We start from the raw sequence: 13,751 nt of genomic DNA, 5'->3' as shown, positions 1-13,751 counted from the left end.
ATGCGGCCGGAAGCCGTACATGTAAATGGATCCATTCCGATTGGACGTCTGCAAGCGTCGGGCATTGTGATTGGACGTCTGCGAGCATCGGGCATTGTGACATCGCACGGCGGGAACGAATCGAAAGGCAGAAAGGCAGCCGGACGGATGTCGGACGGATGGGACGAGAGTTTTATATATTAATAGAAGATAGATAGATGTGCGGGGCAAATGTTCTTACACAGAGGGTGATGGGTGCCTGGAACATGTTGCCAGGGGTGGTGGTTGAAGCAGATACCTATTACAGGCTTTCTCCTGCCCCACCTCTCTTCCAGCTTTCTGAAGAAGTGTCCAAACCCAAACCGTCGCCTATCCATGTTCTCCACAGATGCTGCCTGACCCGCTGAGTTACTCCAGCACTCTGTGAAACCTCACCTATCCATGTTCTCCACAGATGCTGCCTGACCCGCTGAGTTACTCCAGCACTCTGTGAAACCTCACCTATTCATGTTCTCCAGGGATGCTGCCTGACCCGCTGAGTTACTCCAGCACTCTGTGAAACCTCACCTATTCATGTTCTCCACAGATGCTGCCTGACCCGCTGAGTTACTCCAGCACTCTGTGTAAACCAGCTTCTGCAGTTCCGAGTTTTTCCATTGCTTTGACTACTTCTTTTAAACTCATTTCCTTCTTTACTTTGAGATTGCAACCTTCGCGTGGTCAGCCCTGTTTCGACGAATGCAACCAACCTGGCGTGCACAATCAAATAAGATCCAATAGAACAAGTTGTCCTACAACATTGGGCTGTGCACGGCATACGCAAGAAGAACTCCCAACATGGATTCCCTTTCAACACAATGAGCCCTCTATATACCCAATGAATTAAATGTCCCGCAACATGCAATCATCTAGTTCAGAGAAAGGCCATCCATCCTGTTGCAATGGCCCTGACTCTACCTCATCCAATTATCTCCTGTCCATTCATTTCCTGCATAGCCCTGTAATTACTTCTCATTTGGAAAATGTATCAATTACTTTCTGAAAGTCAAGATTACAGCGGTGGGGAAAGCAGATTTCTAGATCTCAACATGACGTATCGGGCCAGTGTGAAGAAGGGTCCCGACCCACAATGTTATTGGTCCAATTCCCTCCACTTAGTTTGGAGATACAGGCATGTTATACGCAGACGTACGATATGGGCGGCGTAGATAAACTCGCACTTACATAAGCAATTATTTAATCCCATTGACAGTGTTGGAGCTCCCCCCTGTGGATGGATACAAAAAGCTGGGGTAACTCAGCAGGACAGGTAGCATCTCTGGAGAGAAGGAATGGGTGACGTTTTGGGTCGAGACCCTTCTTCAGACCGAGAGGCAGAGCTCCTTCATAATCTCCACGCCGGAGCTCCCCCGTAGTCTCCACCTCAGAGCTCCTTCATGGTCTCCCCTTTCGTAGTTCCTTAATGGCCTCTGCTTCGGAACTCCACCGTGGTCTCCACCTAGGAGCTCCCCCCCTGGTCTCCACCTTGGAGCTCCTTCGTGGTCTCCATCTTGGAGCTCCTTCATGGTCTCCACCCTGGAGCTCCCCCCGTGTCCTCCACCTTGGAGCTCCCCTGTGGTCTCCACCTTGGAGCTCCTTCATGGTCTCCACCTTGGAGCTCCCCCCGTGTCCTCCACCTTGGAGCTCCCCTGTGGTCTCCACCTTGGAGCTCCTTCATGGTCTCCACCTTGGAGCTCCCCCGTGTCCTCCACGTTGAACAGTAAATTAACATGTGCCATACCTACACAAGAGCCCGCGGAACACAACCCTCTCGGAGAGCGTCTGTACGACATGGATACAGGACTTTCAGCCCCACCGTATCCACGGCGACCACCAATCACCCATTTACACTAGTTCTATATTATCCCACTTTCTCATCCACCCCCTACACACTAGGGGCAAGTTTTACAAGAGGGACAATTTACATATAAACCTTATGACTTTGAGATGTGGGAGGAAACCAGGGCTCCTGCAGGAAACCCTCTTGTGCCTCCATCACTTTTTTTTAATTTAGTTTAGAGATACAGTGCAGAATCAGGCCCTTCGGCCCACCGAGTCTGTACCGACCGGCGATCCCCGCACCTTAACACCCTCCACACACTAGGGACAATATTAATTGACTGACAAACCTGCGCGTCTTTGGAGTGTGGGAAGAAACGGAAGAACTCGGGGGAAACCCGTGCCGTCACGGGGAGATTTACTCGGGAAATTCATTCTGAGGCAGTGTGACACAAACCTAAAATCAGAATCATTTTGCTGTAAACAGTATGGCTCAGTGTCCAGAAAACTAACATTTCTAGACATGAGGGAAATAAATAGGCCCTGGTGGGCGGAGAGGGGAGTAGGAAATAAATATGTCCCGCAGCGAGAATCTTCAATAGAGGGGCTTGAAACCCTAACCCTGCAAGATTGGTCGAAGGATAAAGGGTGGGTTTTTTTAAGCATTTAAAAACGAGGTAATATATTTCCCGGGGTTAAAATTGGATCCAAACATTTAAGTTAAATAGGACCACTCTGACAAAGGATATGCAATCTCCATTATTACACAAGTCCAACCTCCAGTTTTGGGGACAGAGCCTTCTCCAGGGCAGCTCCCAGGCTCTGGAACTCCCTCCCCCAACTGATCCGCAATTCCGTGTCCCTCACCATCTTCCAGTCCCGCCTCAAGACCCATCTCTTCACCTCTGCCTATCCTTAGCCCCATGTCCCCGTCCCTTTTCATCTGTGCATTAATTGCCTCATACTGTGTTTTGTATTGAATTCTGTCTTTACTTTGTGTACTAGTCATGTCTCTACTATTTATTTCATTCCCCTTACATGTTTTTCCTCTACATGCTCAATTTTTGTAAGGTGTCCTTGAGACTCTTGAAAGGCGCCCATAAATAAAATTTATTATTATTATTATTATTAAGGACCCCTATCATCCATCACACCACATCTTCTCCATTCTGCCATCTGGGAAGAGATACAGGAGCATCAGCTGCAGAACCAGCAGGATGCTCCACAGCTTCATCCCACAGGCAATAAGACTGGTTAACGGACTGTGTCCCCTCCCCATATATCATACACCAACATATCTAACCTCGCCCATACTTTGACAGCTATGCACCTGTCAAAGCAAAGCCACTGTTCGGTCTGAATATCTGTTTTTAGTTCAATTTTCAGGTCTATTTTAGATATGTTAATTTTAAAGTTGTATTTATTTATTCTGTTTTTATTAACTGCACTGACAGGAAGTGATTGGGAAACAATTTTTTCGTTTCTTCTGTTTGAAAGTACTCAGTGAAATGACATTAAAGTAAATACTGAATACTGTAAAGTCTTGGAACATTTAATAAACTGATCAAAACTACCAACAAGTGAAAGCTTGTGATGAAATGCCATCTAGTGAACATAATTACACTTGTACCAAACTCAAATTTAAAAAAAAAATCCAAACTAAGAACTCAACTCTTGTCCTGTGCAGGAGCATCAGCTTTAAGGCAGTGGGTCCACTGTGTACTGCTAGATCTGGTGGTAAATGAAGTTAATAAAGAATTCTACTGGTAATGTCACACTTTCTGCTTAAATCCCTTCATTATCACCTCTTACAAAACCAACAATGGAGCATTGTGGGCTCCATCTTTCCTTGGTCATCGGTGCCGGCTCTGATTTGTTCAGAACACCTTCATACCTCTAGTCTCCCCTCTCCCTGGCTCTCAGTCTGAAGAAGGGTCTCGACCCAACACGCCTCATCTAAGCTATTCCCACCTGCCTGCCTTCCTTTGGTCCACATTCCTCTAAACCTGTTCTATCCATGTACCTAAATGATTCTTAAGGGGTACATAAGTTTGAAAGTGCACACCTCCAGATTCAGGACATTTTCTTCCCAGTTGTTATCAGGCAACTGAACCGTCCTCTCACCAGTTAAAGAGTGGTCCTAATCTCCCATCTACCTCATGGTGGACCTTTGGACTATTTTTAATCAGACTTGTTATATCTTTCACTAAATGTGGCACCATTTATCCTTTAACTGTGCAGTGTACGGCCCGATTGTATTCATGCAGTCTTTCTTTTGATTGCAAAGCAGGCAAACAAAAGCTTGTCACTGTATCTCAGTACACTCACCCTTCCACCCATATCCCTCCCTCCCTTTCTGACACCCTTTGACCTCCTATTCACCTCTAGCCTTTGACACTTTACCCCACTCCTGCACCTATATTGTCTATTGTCACACTTTCTGCACAAATCCCTTCATTATCACCTCTTACAAAGCCAGCAATGGAGCATTGTGGGCCCTCTTCCGCCACCCCCCCCCCCCCCCCCCACCACGATCATCAGTCTGAAGGAGGGTCCCGGCTCGAAACTTCGTCTGTCCATAGATGCTGCTCGATCCGCAGAGTTCCTGCACCATCGGTCAGAGTATCGGGTATTGAAGTTGGGAGGTCATGTTGCAGTTGTACAAGACGTTGGTGAGGCCACATTTAGAGCATTGTGTTCAGTTCTGGCCACCATGTTATAGGAAAGATGTTGTCAAACTGGAAAGGGTACAGAGAAGATTTACGAGGATGTTGTCAGGACTAGAGGATCTGAGCTACAGTGAGAGGTTGAGTAGGCTGGGTCTCCATTCCTTGGAGCACAGGAGGATGAGGGGTGATCTTATAGAGATGTATAAAATCATGAGAGGAATAGATCGGGTAGATGCACAGAGTCTCTTGCCCAGAGTAGGGTAATCGAGGACCAGAGAACATAGGTTTAAGGTGAAGGGGTAAAGATTTAATAGGATTCTGTGGGTTAACTTTTTCACACAGAGGGTGGTGGGTGTACGGAACAAGCTGCCAGAGGAGGTAGTTGAGGCTGGGACCATCCCAATATTTAAGAAACAGTTAGACAGGTACATGGATGGGATAGAATTGGGAGGATATGGACCAAACGCGGGCAGGTGGGACTAATGTAGATGAGAGATGTTGGCGGGTGTGGGCAAGCTGGGCCTGTTTCCATGCTGTGTCACTCTATGACATTTCACATCGAGCGGTACAGATCAGCACAGGTACAGGCTCTTTGTCCCTCTATGTCTGTGCCCAACTCTTGTCTGTCTGCACGTGATCCATATCCCCCTCTAACCACGTGTCTGTTTGCAATCAACAGCGGCCAATCTTCACCGCTTGTTCACTCAAGGTGAATGGGCCACAGGAGTTGGAATCCTTGTCATTCGCTATTCTCATCAGAATCACATCATCCTCAAAGGTCAAAAACTTTATTTGCCATTTGTGCTTACACACATAGGAACTCTTGTGCGGTTATTCAGAGAATCAAGTCAAGTCAAATTAAAAATTAAAAAAAGACACACAGAAGACACATAATCTATAAAAACATAAAAAAAGAAAATGCCTAAAACCCTATATAAAGGGGAAAGTGAGAGCATTGTAACTTGCACAAACCCTATATCAGGACATCAGTTCATTTTGTTTTGTTTTGGCCAAGAGTCTCACTGTTGCAGGGAAGAAGCTCTTAAAAAAGCGTGTTCTGTTTGTGGCGATACTGTCCGCTCGTCTGTGCCTGAGGTTGTATGTGCAGTTTTTGTGTTTGAACAGGGAGTGAGCTGGATGTAGTGTGTCTCTGATGATTCTCTCTGCTCTTTTTTGACAGCCCTGTGTGTAGATTGTGTCCATGGACGGGAGTTCAGTTCTGATAATCCTCTCTGCAGTCTTTATGACTCTTTGCAGAGCCTTCCTCTCTGTCTGTGTGGTGTTTCCATACCACACCGTGATGCCTGTGGTGAGGATGCTCTCTATCAGTCCTTTGTAGACTTGGGTGAGAGGGCGACAGTGCAGACCAGCTTTTCTGAGCAGCCTGATGAAGTACAGTCTCTGCTGGGCTTTTTTCACTGTGGCTGCAGTGTTCAAAGTCCAGTTCAGATCTGATGTTACTTGTAATCCCAGGTATCTGTAACTGTCAGCCCTCTCCACCACAGTCCCCTTGATGATGAGGGGCTGCAGGGGGGGTGGATTTTTTCTGAAGTCCATTATTATTTCTCTTGTCTTGTCTGTGTTGAGGCTTAGGTCGTTCACCTCACCATAGGCAAGAATGTCGTTCACCAGACATTCTTGCCTATGTCCTCAATCCAAGGCATTGTGAGCAGACGCAGTGGTTAATGTGGCCATTGCCATCATGGAGAAAGGCATAATTATGATCCTTTAAACAAACTTACTGTGCTAATAGACAAGTTATCCCAGCTTGCTGCTAAGATATAATGTTTGCACTGGCTACGATATACATATTTCAGATTAAATGGTGTGAAGTGTTGGACAGTGGTGCAGCGGTAGAGTTGCTGCCTCACAGCGCAGGAGACCCGGATTTAATCCCGACTACAGGTGCTGGCTGTACGGAGTTTGCACGTTCTCCATGTGACCGCGTGGGTTTTCTCCGGGAGCTCCGATTTCTCCCCACATTTTAAAGGATTTACGAGGTCTAAAATTTAGGATTCACCTCAATATTCGGATCCATAAAAGTGGTGTAATCTGTGTAGGTTAAACAGAGGTGCAGAATGAGGGAGAAACAAGAAACCAGCTGTACCAGTTAAGATGAAACTTTAAATAGAAATCACATTCAAACTGCAGAATTGACAATTTTCATTTTGAAAAGGACCAACACATTTTAAGCATGACTCGTAACCAAGGATGTTGGTGACACAGAGCACAAAGGATGTTGAAACAAAGAACTGCAGATGCTGACTAATGTACAAAAGGACACAAAGTGCTGGAGTAACTCTGCGGGTCAGGCAGCATCTCTGTCGAACAAAGGATGTTGATGCATTTTAGGTTGGGACTCTTCCAAGGGTTGCTGAGTTACTCCAGTACTTTGCGTCCTTTTGTGAGAAGCAGCATCTGCAGTTCCGAGTTTGTCTCTCTTCGTCTCATTATTTCCCCCAGAGGCGAGCCATTTAAATGGGCTTTATTTCACCTGTCCGACATCCATATTAAGCAGGGTGACATGAAACAGAGCTGTAGAAACAAGGAACTGCAGATACTGGTTTACACGAGACAACACAGAGTGCTGGAGTAACTCAGGGGGTCAGGCAACATCTCTGGAGAACATGGATAGATGAGTCTCGAGACCCTTCTTCAGACATTGAAGGATCCCGACCTGAAAGGTCACCCATCGATGTACCGCGTTGTGTTGCTTTCTGATAAGGAGATCCGGGAGGAATGAGCTGCGCGGGACTGTGTTGCTGGGGGCAGGGGTCGGGTACATGCAGCTCGAGTCGGTCACAGGGCGGGGGGCAGGGGGGGGAAGCTGCAGTTCCATCGCAACACAGGAGCCAGTAGGTCCACTACAATCAGGACACAGCTGGTGAGAGGTGGAAGTCTCTGCACGCTGGTGTCATTATCCCTGCCTAAAGAAGGATCAGGGCACAAAATGTCACCTGTCCATGTTCTCCAGAGACGCTGCCTGGCCTGCTGAGTTACTCCAGTGCTTTGTGTCCTTTTGTTTATGAAGATGGTCCATTTTTCCCGAATCACGAGCTGCAGCGATGGACACGGTCTCAAACGAAGGAAGCTTCCCGCAGGAGCGCTGGTTTACAATGGTCACCAAACAGCACTGAGGCAGACACAACAAAACATTACTAATTAGTGGACAATTCTGGCTGCTTGCATCTTAAGTTTGCCCCTCAATTATGCTCACACGGATTATGCTCACATGGGCAAACGCAAGAGCTTATCCATAGATAAACCAGGAGATGGATGCACAGTGGAGACTAGAAGTGAGAGTGGTAAAGTACAGAGGTATCTGGGGTTGGGGTTTGGTCTGACAGGTGCAGCCAAGCCAAGTGGGTAGAGGGGGGGGGGGGCGTTCTCAGTGTGGCATGGGTGTGATCCTCATGCTTTGGGAGGCGATGGCGTAGCTGACCATGGGCGTGGTGGCGTGGCTGACAGTGATGCCAGGGATGGCCTGGGTGATGGAGACAGTGACCGGTGTCATGGTCACCGGAGTTGCCATGCTCTGCGCGATGGTCTGAGCCAGTGCCAGCTCGGTGGCCATGTGCTGCCCGGGAGGAGGGGGCAGAGGGGGAGCGGGCCCGGTGGAGACCATGGGCACGGCGTTGGCCTGGGCTACCATCTCCTGCCGGGGCTGAAGGGCCTGGCTACTGAGGGAGTTGTGGGCCTGCACGATGGTGTGGTTGTAGGCAGTGACGGTGGCCACGGTGGGGGGAGCCAGCTGTTGCTCGGCTCCTCCCGTGGTGGTCAGCGTCACCACCTTGGGCTGGTTACGGTACAGAGCGTTCTGCTCCAGCAGAACCTCGTTGGTGGCCATCAGGTTGGACGCCTGCTTCTTCAGCTCCTCCACCCTCTTGTGCAGCATCAGGTTCTCCTCCTCCAGGTAGTGGTAGTCGACGGGGAAGGGTCGTGGCACGCCGTGGTCGTACAGGTCGAAGCGCAGGCTCTCCAGTCGCCTCCTCTTCAGCGCCTGCTCCTCGTACAGCTCGGTGTGGTACGGGTCCATTTGGTAGACAATGGGAGAGCAGACCTGCTCCGGCGACTCCCTCTCAAAGTGGCGGAACTTGCACTTGGCGCCACGCTGACACTCGCCGTTCTGGTGGTCCCGGCACACCGGCGCTTCACCTCTAACCAGCGCCGGCTCCTCCGCAGTATCGGCCGCCTCGCTCACCTCCGGGTGCAGGAACTTGCAGCGCCTGCCCCTCTTGCACACGTTGCGCAGGAAATCCCGGCACACGTCTCCTGAGCTGCCGCCGGCCATGTCTTCACCTCGCCAAAGACCGTATCCTTCTCCAGCATGGCGGCCCAGCGCCACTGGTTACCGCCGCTCTCTCACTCGCTGCAAAACAAACACAAACATTTCAGTCAGAAATACAGTCCCAACCCAAAACGTCACCCATCCATGTTCCTCTAAGATGCTGCCTGAACCGTTCAGCTACCAAGGCTGTGGAGGCGAAGTCAGTGGATATTTTCAAGGCAGAGATGGATAGATTCTTGATTAGTGCCGGTGTCAGGGGTTACGGGGAGGAGGCAGGAGAATGGGGCTGAGAGGGAGAAATAGATCAGCCATGATTGAATGGCAGAGTAGACTTGATGGGCCGAATGGTCTAATTCTGTTCCTATAACGTGAATTTTATGTTACTCCAGCACTTTGCGTCTTCTTTTGCAAACCAACACCTGCAGTTCATTGTTCCGACAGAAACATTTTCTTCATCTTGTCCTGATGGGAGATTGCAGATCATTGACCGATCCCCTGTCCACACAGCGGGTAGAGTTGCTGCCTCTCACAGCGCCAGAGACCTGCGATCGATCCCAACCTCGGGTGCTGTCCGTGTGGAGTTCGCACGGCCTCCCCATAACCGCTTGTGTTTCCTCCGAGTGATCCGGTTTCCTTCCACATCCCGAACACGTGCAGGTTAATTAGCCCGAGTGTGTTGGCAGTGGATTGGAAAAGGCGATCGCTGGCCGGCGCTGACTCGGTGAACTCAAGGACCTGGTTCCTGTGCTGTATCTGTAAACTAAACTGGATTGAAACCTCCCTTCTCCTGCTCCCACCCCCTCACCCCTCACTTCATTCCCTATCCCCCCCTCCCTCCATTCCCTATCCCCCCCTCCCTCCATTCCCTATCCCCCCCTCCCTCCATTCCCTATCCCCCCTCCCTCCATTCCCTATCCCCCCTCCCTCCATTCCCTATCCCCCCTCACTTCATTCCCTATCCCCCCTCACTTCATTCCCTATCCCCCCCTCCCTCCATTCCCTATCCCCCCCCTCCCTCCATTCCCTATCCCCCCCCCTCCCTCCATTCCCTATCCCCCCCTCCCTCCATTCCCTATCCCCCCCTCCCTCCATTCCCTATCCCCCCTCCCTCCATTCCCTATCCCCCCCCCCTCCCTCCATTCCCTATCCCCCCCTCCTCCATTCCCTATCCCCCCCCCCCTCCCTCCATTCCCTATCCCCCCTCACTTCATTCCCTATCCCCCCCTCCCACCATTCCCTATCCCCCCCCCCCTCCCTCCATTCCCTATCCCCCCCTCCCTCCATTCCCTACCCCCCCCTCCCTCCATTCCCTATCCCCCCCTCCCTCCATTCCCTATCCCCCCCCCCTACCTCCATTCCCTATCCCCCCCTCCCTCCATTCCCTATCCCCCCCCCCTACCTCCATTCCCTATCCCCCCCCTCCCTCCATTCCCTATCTCCCCCTCCCTCCATTCCCTATCCCCCCCCCCTCCCTCCATTCCCTATCTCCCCCTCCCTCCATTCCCTATCCCCCCCTCCCTCCTCACTTCACCTCACCTCATGTCCCCCCTTAAACAATAGACAATAGACAAAAAGTGCAGGAGTAGAGGCCATTCGGCCCTTCGAGCCAGCACCGCCATTCAATGTGATCATGGCTGATCATCCCCAATCAGTACCCCGTTCCTGCCTTCTCCCCACATCCCCTGACTCCCCCCCTCCCTGTTCCTGCCTTCATTCCCTGTCCCCCCCCCCCCCACAGCCCAGGCCCGTGGCGCCTCCATCCAGCCCCGTCCCCCAGACACAGACCCAGACAGACAGAGACAGACACAGACAGAGACACAGCCCCCACCCCCCACACACCGTGTACCTGTGTCCAAACCAAAGATCCGATCAAAGCTCCTGTAGCCTGAGGCCGTGTGTCCCGAGTTCCGGTTCCGGGTGTCCCTGCGTCTCGGGTCCCCGTGTGTCCCGAGTTCCGGTTCCGTGTGTCCCTGCGTCTCGGGTCCCCGTGTGTCCCGAGTTCCGGTTCCGTGTGTCCCTGCGTCTCGGGTCCCCGTGTGTCCCGGGTTCCGGTTCCGTGTGTCCCTGCGTCTCGGGTCCCCGTGTGTCCCGAGTTCCGGTTCCGTGTGTCCCTGCGTCTCGGGTCCCCGTGTGTCCCGAGTTCCGGTTCCGTGTGTCCCTGCGTCTCGGGTCCCCGTGTGTCCCGGGTTCCGTGTGTCCCTGCGTCTCGGGTCCCCGTGTGTCCCGGGTTCCGGTTCCGTGTGTCCCTGCGTCTCGGGTCCCCGTGTGTCCCGAGTTCCGGTTCCGTGTGTCCCTGCGTCTCGGGTCCCCGTGTGTCCCGGGTTCCGGTCCCCGGGTGTCCCTGCGTCTCGGGTCCCCGTGTGTCCCGGGTTCCGGTTCCGTGTGTCCCTGCGTCTCGGGTCCCCGTGTGTCCCGGGTTCCGGTTCCGGGTGTGCCGGGTTCCGGGCGTCTCCAGCCACAAAGAGCGAGTGCAGCAGCTTTTGTCATCCGCCCCACACAGAGGGCTGGCAGTGTTACCAAAGATCTTATAGCGGAGCAAGATAGGCTACTCCTGCGAAATGCAATGGGCTGACGTGTAGTACGTTATGGAGGGGATCATGGGCATTTTTCCACGTCCATTTTAGTAACCTGAGCCTACCTGACCTGACCCGACTCGCAGTGTAATCAATGTTGTGGGGCAACAGTTTGTGTGGGTTAGATTCATAAATCTGTCAGTTCATACTTCTTGTCAACAATAAAATTTGATTCTGGTAATTGTCTTTTTTAATGTTTTTTAAATCATTTCTTTTTAAATGGTTCACAAGCAGCACAAGCAGCACAAGTTACCGAAGATCTTTGGTGTTACTGCAGCACCACATATATATATATATAGAGGAAACAGGAAAGCAGACTATTATCTAAATGGTGGCCGATTAGGAAAAGGGGAGATGCAGCGAGACCTGGGTGTCATGGTACACCAGTCATTGAAAGTGGGCATGCAGGTGCAGCAGGCAGTGAAGAAAGCGAATGGTATGTTAGCTTTCATAGCAAAAGGATTTGAGTATAGGAGCATGGAGGTTCTACTGCAGTTGTACAGGGTCTTGGTGAGACCACACCTGGAGTATTGCGTACAGTTTTGGGCCCCTAATCTGAGGAAAGACATTCATGCCATAGAGGGAGTACAGAGAAGGTTCACCAGACTGATTCCTGGGATGTCAGGACTTTCATATGAAGAAAGACTGGATAGACTGGGTTTATACTCTCTAGAATTTAGAAGATTGAGCGGGGGATCTTATAGAAACGTACAAAATTCTTAAGGGGTTGGACAGGCTAGATGCAGGAAGATTGTTCCCGATGTTGGGGAAGTCCAGAACAAGGGGTCACAGTTTAAGGATAAAGGGGAAATCTTTTAGGACCGAGATGAGGCAAACTTTTTTCACACAGAGAGTGGTGAATCTGTGGAATTCTCTCCCACAGAAGGTAGTCGAGGCCAGTTCATTGGCTATATTTAAGAGGGAGTTAGATGTGGCCCTTGTGGCTAAAGGGATCAGGGGGTATGGAGAGAAGGCAGGTACAGGATACTGAGTTGGATGATCAGCCATGATCATATTGAATGGCGGTGCAGGCTCGAAGGGCCGAATGGCCTACTCCTGCACCTATTTTCTATGTTTCTATATATATCTCTCTCTGTCTATATATATATATATAGAGAGAGAGAGATATATATATCAATTCAATTCAATTTCAATTTTCAATTAAAAAAACTTTATTGGCATGATAAAAATACATTGTTGTATTGCCAAAGTATAAAACATGACATACATATTTAAAATGCATAAATATAAATACAAGTATACAGTGTGTGGATAGATATGTCTCTGTACATAAACTCGCTATAGACCTGTAGCCCTTTATTGATTGCTACACGTTCTTGCAGCTGTAAGCAGTACAACAGAATAGCAAGTTTAGCAATTTAATATTGATTTCTTAGTGTTAGTTAATGTCGATTAGTGTGTGCGTACATATGTGCATGTTGGTCATTCACCGTCTCTCAGGTTATGGCATGCTGTTACGTATTGTGCATATACGCACACACACAAACACACACACATATATAATAATAATAATAATAATAAACTTTATTTCGGACTCGAGGTCCAGACAAGGGACAATGTTACATAAAAAATACATTGCATATTAAAAATATCATAAAGTACATATAAAATCTTAGTATATCACATAAAAGCATCATACATTATATATTTTTATTTAAAACACAATTCATGAATTAAAATCCAGAATAAAAGAATGATCAATGTGCTACAACGAGACAACGATACCAGTGTCTCCACAACTGGGATTGGTAGCGTGTCGTGCTAAACCTTATGTTTGACAAGGCCACAATAATTACATTTTTAGAGTCATTTATCCTGCAGATGAATTTATACATATGATTCCTTAGGATAGCTTCTAAAGTAGTGACTGCTGCCGTCACAAACATGTTACTAGCACTACACCGTCTAGGTTTCCTTAGCAGTGTTCTCATGGCATCATTATATGACACCTTTAGTCTCTGCAAACTTGTCTTTCCATAGTTCCACCACTATAACAACTATAAATATATATATATATGTGGACAATAGACAATAGACAACAGGTGCAGGAGGAGGCCATTCGGCCCTTCGAGCCAGCACCGCCATTCAATGTGATCATGGCTGATCATCCCCAATCAGTACCCCGTTCCTGCCTTCTCCCCATATCCCCTGACTCCGCTATTTTTATGAGCCCAATCTAGCTCTCTCTTGAAAGTATCCAGAGAACCTCCCTCCACCGCCCTCTGAGGCAGAGAATTCCACAGACTCACAACTCTCTGTGGGAAAAAGTGTTTCCTCGTCTCCGTTCAAAATGCATATGTGCCAAATAAATCTCTATTGAACCAAAAAGTTAAATCATTCCTGTTCAAATGAGGGAGACAGGAGTCTAGCTTGATCATTTATGGGGTGGGGGTGGGGGTGTAG

The 13,751-nt window shown here is 49.4% G+C and overlaps 1 protein-coding gene across 1 annotated transcript; it reads right to left on the bottom strand.

The window, feature by feature from the left end:
- Positions 1-6,570: 6,570 nt before the first annotated feature.
- Positions 6,571-10,696, bottom strand: LOC116968136 (zinc finger CCCH domain-containing protein 10-like). The gene is made up of 2 exons (XM_033014761.1): positions 10,601-10,696; positions 6,571-8,835 (listed from the first exon to the last, which is right to left on the bottom strand). The coding sequence occupies exon 2, from the start codon at positions 8,755-8,757 to the stop codon at positions 7,855-7,857; it is 903 nt and encodes a 300-aa protein (XP_032870652.1). The 5' UTR covers positions 8,758-8,835; positions 10,601-10,696; the 3' UTR covers positions 6,571-7,854.
- Between the last annotated feature and the right edge of the window lie 3,055 nt (positions 10,697-13,751).

The sequence above is a fragment of the Amblyraja radiata genome, chromosome X (genome assembly GCF_010909765.2).
Source record: "Amblyraja radiata isolate CabotCenter1 chromosome X, sAmbRad1.1.pri, whole genome shotgun sequence".
Taxonomy (NCBI): Eukaryota; Metazoa; Chordata; class Chondrichthyes; order Rajiformes; family Rajidae; genus Amblyraja; species Amblyraja radiata.
This window is presented reverse-complemented; position numbering and strand designations above follow the sequence as displayed.

What these genes read in the sequence shown, in the direction of transcription:
- LOC116968136 (XM_033014761.1), bottom strand. Translation starts at nt 8,757, where the DNA reads ATGGCCGGCGGCAGCTCAGGAGACGTGTGCCGGGATTTCCTGCGCAAC.